General features: G+C 50.6%; 4 protein-coding genes across 4 annotated transcripts; all 4 read left to right on the top strand.

Moving 5' to 3' along the window:
* Nucleotides 1-457: 457 nt before the first annotated feature.
* On the top strand, nt 458-2242 carry PV06_09359 (uncharacterized protein; the record flags this gene model as incomplete). The annotated part of the gene is made up of 2 exons (XM_016410797.1): nt 458-1888; nt 1946-2242. 2 exons carry the CDS (start codon nt 458-460, stop codon nt 2240-2242), a joined length of 1728 nt encoding a protein of 575 aa, XP_016258604.1.
* A 458-nt stretch (nt 2243-2700) lies between these two features.
* Nucleotides 2701-4956, top strand: PV06_09358 (uncharacterized protein; the record flags this gene model as incomplete). The annotated part of the gene is made up of 1 exon (XM_016410796.1): nt 2701-4956. The coding sequence occupies one exon, from the start codon at nt 2701-2703 to the stop codon at nt 4804-4806; it is 2106 nt and encodes a 701-aa protein (XP_016258603.1). The 3' UTR covers nt 4807-4956.
* Nucleotides 4957-6671: 1715 nt separating this feature from the next.
* PV06_09357 (uncharacterized protein) lies at nt 6672-10901 on the top strand (the record flags this gene model as incomplete). Its single annotated transcript, XM_016410795.1, has 1 exon — nt 6672-10901. One exon carries the CDS (start codon nt 6672-6674, stop codon nt 10899-10901), a length of 4230 nt encoding a protein of 1409 aa, XP_016258602.1.
* A 400-nt stretch (nt 10902-11301) lies between these two features.
* PV06_09356 (uncharacterized protein) lies at nt 11302-15142 on the top strand (the record flags this gene model as incomplete). The annotated part of the gene is made up of 1 exon (XM_016410794.1): nt 11302-15142. One exon carries the CDS (start codon nt 11302-11304, stop codon nt 15040-15042), a length of 3741 nt encoding a protein of 1246 aa, XP_016258601.1. The 3' UTR covers nt 15043-15142.
* Nucleotides 15143-15519: the final 377 nt, after the last annotated feature.

Here is a 15519-nt window from a genome sequence, read left to right as displayed (position 1 = left end):
CGGCTAGGTACTCCGTACCTGGTGGACGATAAATAAATAGGCACCTCGCAGGCTAGAAACCAGAGATCTGAATTGGGTGCTGGGCGTACTCTGTCCCCAATATGTAGGTCGAGCTACGGTTAGCGTACTCGTCACACTAGGTACCTTATCGAACGTCATTGGAAGAACGTTTTCCCCCCAATTAATTGTTCTTACACCTGCATCATCAACCTGGTGTGGCTGCGCCCGATCGTCCTTCATTTGTTCCTCGAAAATTCACCAGCAAACAAATTCTGCTTGACACCGAGTGGTTCCTTGTTTGTGTCTGAGAGCATATACACCAAGATCCTACCGAGCACATTATACCATCATCTTCCTCATGTATCGAACTTCACGCCGTAGTTAGGAATCCCGGAATTCCTTCCCTACATCCGAATACCCTCTGCCAGTCGCATATGCAATTTCTGCTGGCGCAACCATGAAACCCTCTGATCATGGCAGTCCTCTGCTTCGTCGAATATCTTCCACACCTCACTATCAAACCTTTGGCGGCATCACCCCTCCCAAGTCTCGAGGTCGTCCCCTGTCCGAGTCGACCAACTCCTCTAGTAATGACATCAATTCTCACTCCGACAATGAGCGCCACCACGAATCCTCTCCTCTACCAAAGAAACAAATGGCCATTCTGGCGGTGATAGCTCTATGCGAACAGACTGCTCTCAACTCAATAAGTCCCTATCTACCGGACATGGCGTCGACATTTCCAGAAGTCAAGCCAGGCCAAGTCGGAGTCTACGTTGGTCTCATCGCTTCGGCCTTCGCCCTTGCGCAGCTAACAACGAATTTCTTCTGGGGATGGTTGTCTGATCGCATCGGGCGAAAGCCTGTTATTCTCCTGGGTACACTGTTCACAGCGGCGTGCTTTGTCGCATTCGGCTTCTGCAGAACTCTCTGGCAGGCAATACTGGTACAGGCATTGATGGGTCTTTTGAACGGGAACCAGGGTGTGGTATCTACATGTTTGGGCGAGATCACCGATCGGAGCAATCAATCACAAGCATTCACGTACCTTCCTGTGATATATGGCATTGGTGGAATCACAGGCCCTGTCATTGGCGGAATTTTGGTGTCGCAAAGGAATCCGTTCGACAAATCCAAACCGAATCCATACCCTTACCTGATTCCGAATCTCTTATCGGCAAGTATATTGTGTGTTGATCTGGTCTTGACGGCGCTCTTCCTTGAAGAGTCTCTGGAGGAAGCACAGTATCTCGCTCCTTTGGGCACTCGAGTCAAGAACCTCTTTACTTGGATCTGGGAATTTACTTCGTCAAGCCGACCGCATTATTTGCGACGTCGGGGCAAATCGCACAGCCAACGCTCGCAGCCGAATGGTACTGTAGACATATCAGACGCGGACGATGACGAGAGTGACGGGGGCTCTGAAGACGCAGCATTCATCGCCAACGCAGAGCAACTCCGCAGCAAGGATGTCCTTAACCGCGACACTGTGCTTCTTCTCCTGACATATCTCATCTTCCAATTATCCAACATATCCTTTAACTCGTTATATCCAATCTTTGCACAGGCAAAGCCACCTACAGGACGAAATCTGCACCCCAACGAAATAGGGTTATCACTCGCTTTCGCCGGTCTAGTGACAATCGTCTTCCAAGTGGGTGTTTTCGGCAAGCTTCGTGACAAGATGGGGAATAGATGGGCGTATAGAACAGGTCTGGGCGGATTCGTCATTGCATACCTTCTTATGCCTTGGGTTGGATACAAGGGCAGCGATGATGGCGGCGACGCTTTATCCTCTGGCGCAGCGTGGCTATGGTTCGAAATATGCCTGGTACTTCTCATCAAGACTGTGGCAGCGGTCGGGGGGTTGACTAGTGCTTTACTCTTGGTAAGCTTCCTTACAATGTCTGTCTGGGAGGCATAGAATTGACTGACTGTTTGATAGATTACAAACTCGGCCCCCAATCACAATGTGCTGGGAACATTGAATGGCCTTGCGCAAACACTGTCCGCCGCGGGTCGCGCAGTCGGACCTTTCCTTTCGGGTGGCCTCTTTTCACTGGCCACAAAAGTGCGACCAAAGGGTGAAGCTCTGGCATTCGGTCTTTTCGGGGGAATCGCCTTTATTGGTTTCCTCCTCAGTTTCGGGATCCGTTCCGCTGACCTGGAGGCTGATGGATGGGAAACGGGGTCCGATGTTGAGGACGATACCAGCGATAAATCGGAGGATGAAGAGACGTGATATCGTCGTATCTGGAAGTCTTTTGGGATACATTTCGGCTGTTTGTGGGAATAGAAAAGGAGGGCAATGGTGTATCAGTATGAGTAAATGGTGGCTATTGTGTCTACCGACTTACGCAGTAATGAGACATGGGAAGAGAAGGATTGGGACGATCTACTATCTGTCTTGTCGATGATACACATATTCAAATAGACGGATCGTTTGGTGTCGGCGGCAGTACAATCACCAACAATGTGAATGAAGTCCTTCTATCGAATTCAGTCATTCACTGACTCCTTGTCCACGCAACTTTCTGTGGCCATTGTAAATCGACCCTATCTACCTTAGGTATGTATCTTGCACCCTGCTTACCCAGCCTAGACAGATGAATCCAAGTTTATTGCTCCAGCCATCGACACTCTTATCAACTCCTTCAGATAGGTGCCATCAAGAAGAGACCTGTAGTGTCAGGATTCGACATGCTCCGCCCACCCTGGCTTCGAAGATGGCTTCGACTCACACTCGTACTGATCGTGTTGAGCGTCTGCGTACACATCTTACAGCGATGGTGGGAGGCATCTCGTCACACCGATCTCGATTCCGTCGCCGGTTTCCAATCACACAGAGATCAAGAAACGCGCTTCACGGCTTTCAACATCGCCGAGTTTCAGCAATCATCTCTGTATCAGGAACAAAACCAGTACCTTGGACCTCGACGGCCGATCCAGCCTGCGCATCCACTCGTCCGCACCCTCACGACCTGCACGAGCGGCACCTTCAACCCCGTCACTCGCCACATTCGTCTTCCCAACGACCTGTACAACGTCACCTTGACGCCTCCCGACGCACCTCACGACGACCGGGCGCGCTTCTTCAATCCCGCCATCTTACCTTTACCGTATTGGTCCTCGGCCTCGGCGGCCGCGCGCGGTGCCAGATACGTTCTCATATCTCGTCTCGTCACCGCGGGTCTGCATCAAGAGTCGCACATTTGTCTTGCCGACATTTGCGTTCCCTTGCTGACATCACAAACATCCACGTCTGAGACTGCTACTGATGATTACAGCAGCCACTTGCCTTTGGCCACCGCCAATGACAACGACACCTCCACCACCCACGACGACAACCACCAGTGGACTGCACCGATCCGTCCGCGACGAGCCCAAGGCGGTGGTCGTCGTCCTCCAGCGGATACACGACCCTGCACTGACTCCGACGCGAGACTCTTCGGTTCCCGAGGCGGTCTGCGCTGCCTCACAACGCCCGTCAAGATCAACATCCCACCCACGCCGGCCGAACGGTGCGACGACGTGTGGTCTGCATTTCCCGACCTTCCAGGCTTCCATGACCCGCGCGCATTCTGGTCGGGAAAGGGCGAGCCCTTGATCCTGGTCAACTCGGCGAGTCAATACGGATGTGCCGGGCTGTGGATGGTGGATCTGCGGACGGTATTTCCAGACATCGAAAAGGTGCTGAACAGGGGGAAAAGGATCATGGGACAGGTGACGAGTTACCCGCACCTCACCGAGATCACGAGAAACCCAAGAAAGAGCCGTGCGAGCGTGGAGAAGAACTGGGTCTTGTGGTTTCCCGGTCGTGATGAGGCGTACATACAGTATGAATTGCTCGGGAAGCCCGAGGATGGTAGAAGCAATCATCCTTTGACCCTTGCAAATGTCGACATAATTGAATTAGGAATAGGGATCAACACTACCAACCTAAACACTTACACAAACACTCGCATCGATGGACATTTCAAGATCAGTGCGTCAGGGGCCAGGAGTGTCGACAATAAAAGGACAAGACTCGAACAAGGACGCACGTTCGCCAAACTCATTGGCCACGGTCTCACGAGCACGAACCTTACACATGTCGACGAAATGCCTTGTTTCGGGCCAGAGGATATCATCGACGGACTGGGAAATCGCGGCCATTGGCATCAGGGCTCCAATTCCCTTCGTCTGATACTTTGTACGCGTGCACAGGCAAGGAGAGGCGAGTGTGAACAAGACGCCACGGTTGAAGATGGGCGTTCTGTGCACTTCGCAATTGTGCATCGGAAGTTCACCAATGATATGAAATTGCCGATGCGATACGAAAGGTATGTCGTTGTATGGGAGAGTCGAGCCCCGTTCCAAATGCTAGCAGTGAGCAAGTGGCCACTGTTAATGAGCAATGAACGTGCACATCCATGGACGGTCGAACAAAATTGGCCTAGTATGAAGAGCGGATGGAACGCATCAGGGTCGTTCATGTGGATGAACGAAAAGAGGACGCACGCTGGTAGGAACAGTGACAGTACCAGTACCAGGGCACAAGAATTCGAGAACAGTGCCTACTTCATGTATACACCGAGTCTCGCGTGGGCTTGGAGGCCACATTCCGTGTTGGTCGGCGAGGAACTGGAAGAGGATGGGGACATTGAGACCATGTCTGAACTCGGCACAGGATATCTGGGTGATGATGTGCTTATGGGCATTGGCCTGGATGATGTGAATCAGGCTTTTGCTAGAATCAACGTGGATGACCTCTTACGGTGTATGAGAATCTGTCCAGGAGTCAGGTTCAAAGAACCACACTCTTGAAATGCAAATACCTCATACATATCTTGTTGAGCTTGTGCAACAATCGATGAACGTCTCGACCCTCAGATTAGCTCTCTTAAGTTCTCATGGACTGCCAGAAACAGGGATGATTGCAGAGGCAATGCATCGAACCCATAACGGCTGTCTTTGACTTTGGCTTTTTGGACTTTTGAATCGTCTTCATCATCACCGGGTTTGGTTTGTTCCTCAAAATGTTGTTACTCGATCTTCACTCGTCAATATCCCTGATTGTTATCGGCTTTAGCGTGTCCGCGGAATCCAGGCTTGGGTAGAAGGGATATATGATGTTTCTATGTATAGGTGAATCCCGTTTTTTTATTTTTTTTTTCTTCCATGATCCTCAACCTGGATTACCGGAGGTTGTGATGACCCTTTTCCCTGTTGTCCCAAACACACACTCGCATTTCTGCGCAACGAGGCTCAGATTGAAAACTATATTTTGTTCCCTCAATAGCAGCGCAAGCAGAACGGGCTGATGCAGCAGTCGCTCGAAAAGGACAAAGAATCAGCGGTAGCAGACCGGCCACAGACGCTCGCGCATTGGACAGTATTACCACATACCGTCGCTTCGGGAGTAGAGGTGCTTTGGTGTCCTCATCGCCCAATGTGTGTTTCTGGAGATAAATCATTCCTTCATTCGACACGCGCGCACCCATTCGACTGGATCATCCACCGGTTCTCTTCCCCCTCTTCACATCAAGTGTCATTACCCGGCGTCAAGGTTTCGGTGCGATATCTCGGCAAACGAACGGCGACGTGGTGTATAGTGGTTCTGGATGAGCAGCTGCAGCAGGCAACAAGAAGTGAAGGAAAAACACGGCGAAAAGAAAAAGCGGGAGGCTTGGCGGATAACAACGAAAAGAATGGTTTCCAGCGTTCACAAAGCACAAAGGTCTCGGGAACCTGCATCTCTTCGATCTCTGTTCTTCGGTGTGTTCACTGGGGATAGCCTCAGGCTTCGGATCCTCGCAGTCAATCGAAACTGGAAGTACCAATCGCCTGCGACTCCCCTCACACTTTAGCTCGGTTGTGTGAAGAATTCGGTTTCGGCATCGAGAAAAGGACCTGAAAATTGACTATCAGCGTTACTGTCATGATTGATGCCGGTATGACGGCCTCGATATATCCGCGAGAACTCACCTTCGACCTTTGTACTGTACAGAAACACAACAAAGGGTCAGAAAACCAAACGCAGTCGGATCAATTAGGGCTCCACAAGATCTAGCGACGTGGGCACGGCAGATCTCTCTCTCCCTTTGACGACTGGCTAGTGCGGCTGTAATGGGCCGTTCCCTTTGATCCATGTGCCAGAACATGGCCGTTCTCTTTCCTACCTAGGTGGCCCCAGGATATTCCCATCCCTTGCATCTTCCCTTAAGTGCACTGATACGGGAATATGCACAGTAGCCTCTATGGCTGAACCCCGTACGAAGAGCAACTATCCTTTAACATCCGATCTTCGGGGTTCAAAGCTACAATGGGTGGGTTGCACGACGTGGAAACTCCGGTTTACTTAGTTCTCATGTAGGGGACGGTTACTACGCTTATGCAGCTTTCTCTATGCTGAACAGCCACCACTGCTTAACAAAAGCCAATCATGCTCTCAGCCTGCAGGCAAGTTGAGAGTGGCTCGCGAAGCGATCTTTGGGCCCCGCGTACCTATACAAACCAAAGTACCTTGGCCCAGACTCCTCGTATTGGCATGCAGCTGAAGCGAACGTCCACTTTAATCCCATCAATCTTTTGCAGGCTTGAATTTCAGCTGCTCTTGACGCTATTGTCTTTTATCTACAGTTTATAGAGGTGTGATAGTGAGATGACTGTGCTTCACATCCCGAGTTACAATGGGGAGTGAACCAGAGCGCCATGGCTTGTTTGTCCTATACCCTCTAAAAGAAAACGCATCATGGGATGTGGACATTGTGGTTTTACACGGCCTAGGTGGGGATCCTTTTACAACATGGACAGCAGACAACAAGCGAATGTGGCCTCGAGATTTCATTCCAGAGATCATTCCTACGGCCAGGATTATGACCTTTGGTTATAACTCGAAAGTCGCATTTAGTCCCAGTACGGCCGATATCAAAGACTTTGCTCTAGATCTCCTGACGAGGCTGCGGAACAAGCGATGGTCCGCAGATGAAATGAACAACCCCATATTTTTCATCTGCCATTCTCTTGGTGGTATTGTATGCAAGCAAGCACTGCTCTTGGCCCAGAGCCAGCCTTACTATACCAATATCTTCGAGAAGACGTCTTCCATTCTTTTCTTCGGATGTCCTCATCGAGGATCACGAGTTGCCAGTTGGGGAACCGTCTTCGCCAATGTCATCAACACTACTACTTTTCACAAACCGGTCCAGAAGGGTCTCCTTACTAACCTTTCTTTCAGCTCACAAATATTGGCTGACATCTCTACCGCCTTCAAAGAAATAGCCTGTGATATTGACATTAAGACTTTTTACGAGACAGCTATCATGCTCCCTCTCAAAGGACCAGTTGTAGAAAGAGACTCGGCAATTCTTGGCTTACCAACGGAGCAAACTATTCCGGTGGCTGCAAATCATCGAGAAATGGTAAGGTTTGCAAACATTAACAGCGAGAAATTTGATCCTGTCAAATTCGCCTTGAAGGAGGTCAAAGAAGGCAGACCACTGGATGTCAAAACGGCAAGAGATGCTCTTCTGTATCTCGTAATTGAGTTAAATGTCGCGGACTATGACCAACAGCTCATGAGAATCCCAGACCAGTATCCAGGAACATGTGAATGGCTTCCGAAGCACACGAGTTTTTCTACCTGGTATACCGAGAGTGAGTCAGATATTCTATGGTTACGAGGCTACGCCGGCGCAGGAAAATCCGTGATGACAAAGTACATCATTGCGAAGGTTCTTCGGGCACTGTATATCTGGTCCAAGATGCCACCAGTCACGGACGGCGAGTATCAGAAGAGCCACGGGAACTTTCTTGCATACTTTTTCTGCAGTGAGCGAAATCGCCATCTCCAATCGGAACGCAACATCTTACGGTCTCTGCTACATCAGATGCTGCTTGCTGCTCCCTTCGAAGTCAACAAAGCCCTACAAGCATTTCGCCGACCTTCTGCTGACTATACTTTCGTTGCCAGGCCTGCCGCACTGTGGGATGCTGTGAAGGCAGCGATGATTGCTACTTCCTGGCAAACTGTCTACCTGGTATTCGATGGCCTGGACGAGATGGCTTCAGACAACTTGGACAGCTTTATGAAGGGAATCAAACAATTGGTTGACTCGGTAGCACCACGGATAAAACCACGAAGAATAAAGCTCTTGGTGACAAGCCGTCCGATATCGAGCTTGGAGGTCATGCTGGATTGTCCATCCATCTCGGTACGAAGTGAAAGAGACGTGAAATTCTACGTCCAAGGAAAAGCCAATGAGTTATCGCGGAGGTTTGAATTGTCACACGATCTTCAGAGGGACATAGTCGAAAAGATCTGTGAAAAAGCCAGAGACATGTTTTTGTGGGCGGTCCTGGCATGGCAAGAGCTATGCCATGAAGCAAATAAGCCACAAGATTTCTCCCGGAATCTCGCTAAAGCTCAGAAGCTGCCAGCGTCACTGGAATTTCTGTACGAAGATATCATGAACCGCTTACCTGTCTCGTCCCGAGATCTTTCGCTCAAGATCTTGACCTGGATTGCACTTTCTGCAAGACCATTGCATTCATATGAGCTACGCTTTGCCATTGCAATGGACCGTGGGGAGACATATCACCAAACCATTAACTATATGATGTCCGAGCTTCAACTCAAAACCATATGTCCTGCCTTGATCAACCTTGATGATGATGGGTATGTACAATTTGTGCATTCATCAATCAAAGACTTTTTCCTCAGTTCCACCACACCTACCTCATACAGAGTCGACATAGTCAAATCCCATGCACATATCGCCACTCAATCAATGAAGATGTTGCACATGCCGGGCTTTTTTGCCAGGACAGTTCTATTTGACCTCTCCTCCCACAAAGTTCATGAGTACAAAGACACGTGGGACCTCCCTACTATCTACTATTTTCTACCGTACGCTGCAACAAATTGGCATTACCATGCTGGTCTGGCCGGTGAAGACTCGAGCATATGGAAAGCATTCAAGGATTTCTTGAATGCTCCAGAAAGCGTGAAGTTGTGGTTGATGCTAGCACTTTACGACGGTTCAATCGGAGCACAGAGGGGATGGTCGGAGGGCCAGAACTTTTGGCGAAATCTTACGGTGCCTCCATCAATTCATCTTGCAGTCTATCTCAGAAGTATGTTCCTTACATCAAAATTGGTGCAAGACGGTGCCGATATCAACGCCGTCAATCGAGGCTGGCGCAACGCAGCAAAGGAATACTGCCGGCCAGTAATGTCGGTTGGAGGGACAATTCTTGATAATGATCTTGACCCCCATACATTGGCCGCTCTTGTGCGGATGGGCGCAGATGTCAACGCATGCGCTGAGGACAATCTGAGTGTCATTACGAGAGCTATAAATGACCGCGACGAGGAACGTGTTTCGATGTTGCTGTCGGCCGCTAGAGAAGCAAGAATAACGTCAAACAGCCTCGGATATGTTCCAAGTGTTCTATTCGAAGCTTCAGGTATGACGATGCGCAAGGTTGTCAGCGAAATTTTGGACGATCCGAGAATCAATCCTTGCCACGATGGTGTCTTGCAAAAGGACACGAGTATCCTCGGGACCTGGTATGCTACACCATTGGAACACGCATGTCTCTTCGGGATGGAGTCAATTGCCAAAATCATGATGCACCACCCTCGTATGATTAAAGCTCAGCAAAGAATTGAAGCAGAGCGTCCTGGCCGCAGCCCGATATCGCTGGCCTTCCTTTGTACCTTGCAAGGTTGGAGTGAGCCAGCACTCTTCGCTCTTCAGAGCTTTCATATCGATCTATCAAAAGAAAGGGACGTCAATCGGAGGTCAATTTTAATCCATGCTGTTATGGAGGAGTGGCATGATGTCTTAGAGCATTGCATCAACCACTTGCCGCGGTCTAAGCTTAATATCCAAGATAAGAACGCTATGACGGCTTTGCATCACGCTGGGAAGGTCCGTAATTGGTATGCGGCGAAGAGACTGCTCGAGGCCGGCGCTGATGCCCATATGGAAGACAGTAACGGTCATACTCCAGCTCACACAGCCGCCGAGGCAGGATCTGACCGTGTGCTTCGTATCATGCTCGACAAGGGCATTGTGGACACGAATGTTGTTGATCACAATAAGAGGACTGTGTTGCATTACGTGGCAACATGGAATCTAAACGCTATTGCAGAGGCGCTCATTGAGATGGCACCAGATCAGGTGAAAGTCAAAGACCATCATGGCCGCACTCCGGTCCACCTCGCAGCGCTGTTCGGATCGACAGCAGTTCTCGCTCAAATGCTTGCGACAGGTTTAGTGGATGTGAATAGCCAAGATAATCTCGGCAGAACCGTTTTTCATTTGGCAGTAGAGGGCAAGGTTGAATCATGCATCGATGAACTTCTATCCCGACCGGAGACTGATCTGAACACCCTAGACCGCAGCTTGAAATCTCCTCTCGACATCACAACGACTTACAAACATCCACATGAAGCTGATACTATCAGAACTATCCTCGAAGCTGCCGGCTGTCGGCCGGGTTTGTGGCGTCCTCGACGGTCGTATGGAAATATCCTCGACTCGGCTCGTCAACCGGAGCAAGATTCGAATTACTTTGGTCGACACATGGACAAGCCTGCCCTTACACTTGTACGCTATGACCCCGACCTCGCGAGGGAAGCTGAAGAGGCTATGAATACAGATCACGAAGAAGGAATAAAAACCCGGACTATAAGAGATTCGTCTAGCGAGGAGACTTCCAAGAGGCGTACGCATCGACCTTCATCAAGAAGATCGCCATTACCAGAACATCGATCAGGACATGGAACACTTCACATGGACCCAGGGGAACATGCCGCCACGCAAACACAGGCTGATACTGATGGAGCTAGGCGAACTAAGCGTAGATTCATCAGGAAGCTTTTCAACCGTGGTGATGGCAACACTCCGTGATCGCAGTGGGATCAGACCGAGACCGTGATGAAGATCTCATTATGTAAGCACTACAAAGAAGCACGACCCACTTTCTGCATCTACTGGGCCCTACGAATACGAGTATTTTTGGCCCCTTGCTAGATTCACAGCCTAGTGACGTGGGAATCTTTAACCTTCAGATATTGTTGCTGCCTTGACCATATTGTCGCTGCCTGAAACTCTTGAAGTACAAGAATATCCCGGATGTCCCGAAATAGGTGATTCTACATTCTGCTCAACTTGCATCTTGAGCGCCTCCAGAATTGACAGCGTTCAAAATAATTGTGTACATTTCTATGACTGATGTCTCCAACCCTCATCTCCCCTTGCTTTATGATCGGATCGTCCTACCCCGTTGGGCTTCTCTCATATCAGCCCCATGGCCAAAAAATCCTCCTCAAAAAAGGGTCGGGCTGGCAAGGGAGGCGCAGAGCACGAATCAATACTCCGGCAAACACATGCTGCCGCTGCCGCCCTGAACGATGCCGCAAGGACCACAAGAGAGAACGAACCCCCATATGAGGCCGACCTCGTCACTTCCGAGGAAGACGAGTACGAAATTCCCCCTCCAGTTTACGGTGACATCTATGGCGAGATTCACGATGAAAAGGGGGGATCGGGCACCAGCGCCTATGTCGCCGAAGACGGCCGTGTCAATATTCGAATCAATCAATTGAACCGCCGCTTGTCCCAGCTTTTTACTCCTGCTTTACATCACCAAGTACAGAGTTCTCAAGATAGTCACCCGCTCCCTTCCCCTTATGTTCCTCCCTCCCTGGGAAGCGCAGAGGGAGTACCTCCACCTCCTCCGATGAACATCGTCATCCATGTTGTCGGCTCACGCGGAGACGTGCAACCCTTTGTTGCCTTGGGCAAAGTCTTGAAATCCACATATGGCCATCGTGTACGTCTGGCCACTCATTGCAACTTCAAGGACTTTGTATTGGAGAACGGCTTAGAGTTTTTTAACATCGGCGGCGATCCCTCTGCGCTGATGGCCTTCATGGTCAAGAATCCCAGCCTGATGCCTGGATTTCGCAGTCTGCTGAGTGGAGACGTCGGTCAGCGGAGGAGAGATGTTGCTGAGTACATCCAAGGCTGCTGGAGGTCATGTTTCGAAGCTGGTGATGGGATAAGATATGATGCTGATGACACTCCTGGAAAAGATTCTCACTCCGAGCCCACGTCAAGACCTTTCGTCGCTGATTGCATCATTGCCAATCCCCCTAGCTTTGCCCACATACACTGCGCAGAGAAGCTGGGTATTCCTCTCCACATCATGTTCACTATGCCATACTCTCCAACCCAAGCTTATCCGCATCCATTGGCGAATGTCCAATCCTCCAATGCCGACCCTCAACTCACTAACTACCTTAGCTATATTATGATTGAAGTCCTCTCCTGGCAAGGCTTAGGCGATATCATCAACCGCTTCCGTGCGAAGTGCCTCGGTCTAGACCCCATAAGCATGCTCTGGGCTCCTGGGGTCCTTCAGCGTCTCAATGTCCCTCACACCTATTGCTGGTCTCCGGCCCTGATACCCAAACCGAAAGATTGGGGCCCTCATATATCTATAGCAGGCTTTTCATTTCTGCACTCTAGCTACACCCCTGACCCGGATCTCCAGAGCTTTCTCGACGCCGGTCCGCCTCCCGTCTATATAGGATTTGGAAGTATCGTTCTCGATGATCCTGATGCAATGACGGAGCTCATCTTCGAGGCGGCGAGGAAGACTGGACAGCGGGTCCTACTATCCAAAGGATGGGGAGGGATGGGTGCGGACGCACTTGATGTCCCTGACGGTGTCTTTATACTTGGGAATGTACCGCATGACTGGCTTTTCAGGCACGTGTCCTGCGTCGTTCATCATGGAGGTGCAGGCACCACGGCGGCTGGGATTGCCGCGGGTCGACCGACTCTTGTCGTTCCATTCTTTGGAGATCAGCCGTTCTGGGGCGCCATGGTCGCGAGAGCAGGCGCCGGGCCCAGACCGATCCCTCATAAAAAACTCACGGCAGATAAATTAGCAAATGCCATCGACTTTTGTCTGAAGGCCGAAAGTCTAGAGCGCGCGAAAGAACTCGGAAGCAAGATCGCTGCAGAAAGAGGGAGCGACATGGCCGCGCAGTCATTTCACCAGCATCTTGAGCTTGACAGGCTCCGTTGCACCCTTGCACCGTCTCGAGCCGCTACATGGCGCATCAGACGAAGTCAGGTCAAGCTGAGCGCCTTTGCTGCATGTACCTTAGCGAATGCGAACCTGTTGGATTTCCATGACTTGAAGCCCTTTCGACCGCAAGAATATCGCACCGATGAAGGCCCTTTGGACCCAATATCCGGAGGTGGTGCGGCATGCTTCAGGGCCTTCAGCGGCATGGTGATGGGTTTGGCTGAGGTTCCCACGGAGACGATGAAAACCTGGAAATCTCCGACTGCATCCAATCGACAGCAGTCTAAAGATTCAGTGGCAACAGTCACAAAGACAGAGGAGGCTTCGCCAGCCTCATCAGAACTGAACCAGGCCAGCTCAAGTATGCAAGAACCTCTTCGCCATGTTAAGAGCCCATCCGAGCTCTCCGATACAGCGTCTCTCTCGCCGACCATTGCATCCAGCACTATCTCAGATCCATTTCAGGGCCAGTCGGATCCCAAAACAAACACAAAAAGTCGAAGTCGAAGTCGAAGCCATAGTCGAACTCCATCCAGCTATAGTAAGGACCACGATATGATGCGTCGAACTGGGCCGCACTCGAGCAAAGGCTTCGGGCGTTTCTTGACGACGGCAGTGCAGACCCCTATGGAAGTAACAATGGGTTTGACTAGAGGATTTCACAATATGCCTAAACTTTGGGGAGACGATACTGTACGTCCTCAGGAACGAGTCACTGATTTTAAGTCAGGGGCCGTGGCAGCAGGAAAGGAGTTTGGCTTCGGCTTTTATGATGGTGTTACTGGATTGATCACTCAGCCCTGGCACGGCGCCCAGAAAGAAGGTGCTATCGGCGTCGCCAAGGGAATAGGTAAAGGTCTTGGAGGGTTTGCAGCTAAGCCATTCGCAGGATTTTCTGGTCTCATGGGTTACACCATGAAAGGGGTGCAAAAAGAGGTGCAGAAGTTGTTCCGTGGTAATGTGCAAAATTACATTATCGCATCCAGGATGGCTCAAGGATACGAGGAGTGGCTACAGAGCTCCGAAATGGAGAAGGAAGATGTCCTCGTGCGATGGAAACTTATCCAGAAATACCTCAAGAAGAAACACAACACTGACGACATGGTGCGAGATGTCCTGGAAAAACAGCAACAAAGGAAAATCGAAGAGACACTTGCACGTGGAGATTACGCCACATCGGACTTCGCTCAGTCTTCTAGTGCAGATGCCCTGACATTAGATTCTGGGAGTGCCGCACTCTCCAGGGGTGTTTTGGGTTCCTCTAGAGCATCACGAACGTCGACTGAAGGCAGCGACCGAACGGGACTTTCAGATAAGGCCTTCTTCCGTGAAAACGCAGAGGTTGATGCCAGGACGGAGCGCTTTACTCGAAAACCCGTGCCTATGCGGGAGGTCACTCGAACACCCATGCCTCCGCTTCCGCCGCGGCGACAGGAAACTACAGATGATCAGTCAGACTACGAGAGTCTATGGTGGGGTGTTGCAGCCAGCGAAGACGAAGCCCAGCGACATAAAAGCGAAGAATTGGAATTTCAGAAACAGCTGCAACAAGTTATGGCACAGAGTATGCTGGAACAAAAGGGTAATGAGAGTGAGTGGCAGTCGGGTCCAAGTTTCCGCATCGAAGACGAAGAAGAGCTCACGCAGGCAATGCATGAACCTGGAAACATATCTGAGAACGTCCCCTCTATGGTCAGTGGTTCAGGAAGCATCCAGCGACCCTCGCCCTATGATCCAGGGCATCTTGGGGGCACCACCCAGGCCGAATTCGAGGAGCAACAACGGCAACAGCGTGGGGAGAAGACGGCACAAGAGAAGACGGAAGAAGAGATTGTGCTGGAGTACATCAAGAAACAAAGCCTGTTGGAGGTGTACCATCAAAATATGGGTAAGGGTAAGGGTCGTGCCACGCCAATAGAGGATAAGAGCCACGAAAATGGGGGACAATGATCCGTTTTTCATGGGACGATGGAATTTCGGGGCCGAAAGATACAAAACCGACGATCATCACATGTCGTCGTATCTCAGTGTATTGCGCTAGAAGCTGTCCGGAATGGATCGTAACATTCTAAGCAAGAGACATTGGAAATTTTGATGCACTCATGACTCGCTGATTACATGTAAGGCGCAGCGTAGTGCTCGCGACTCACTCTGCCCCTCCATCTGCCTCGCGCTTCACCTCCGTTGGTCACATCGAACTACGGCCATCAAGCGAGGGATTGAGTGGCCCCCGAGACCTCAGAGAAGCGAAGTTGGAGGGAGAGACTCAGCTCATGCATGCACGGTCTGCATAGGTGAGGTCGCTAGACCCTCATCGGGTCTAGCATTGTGAACCACCACTGCCTCGCATTTGTACTGCTGAGGTCTACCTTCCTGCGGCTGCCTACATCATCAGCCTTCTTATCGATGGTCTTTTATGTCCGTATC

This window comes from Exophiala oligosperma (assembly GCF_000835515.1).
Source record: "Exophiala oligosperma strain CBS 72588 unplaced genomic scaffold supercont1.10, whole genome shotgun sequence".
NCBI lineage: Eukaryota > Fungi > Ascomycota > Eurotiomycetes > Chaetothyriales > Herpotrichiellaceae > Exophiala > Exophiala oligosperma.
Note: the sequence above shows the minus strand (reverse complement) of the source record. Positions and strands in the feature narration are given on the sequence as shown.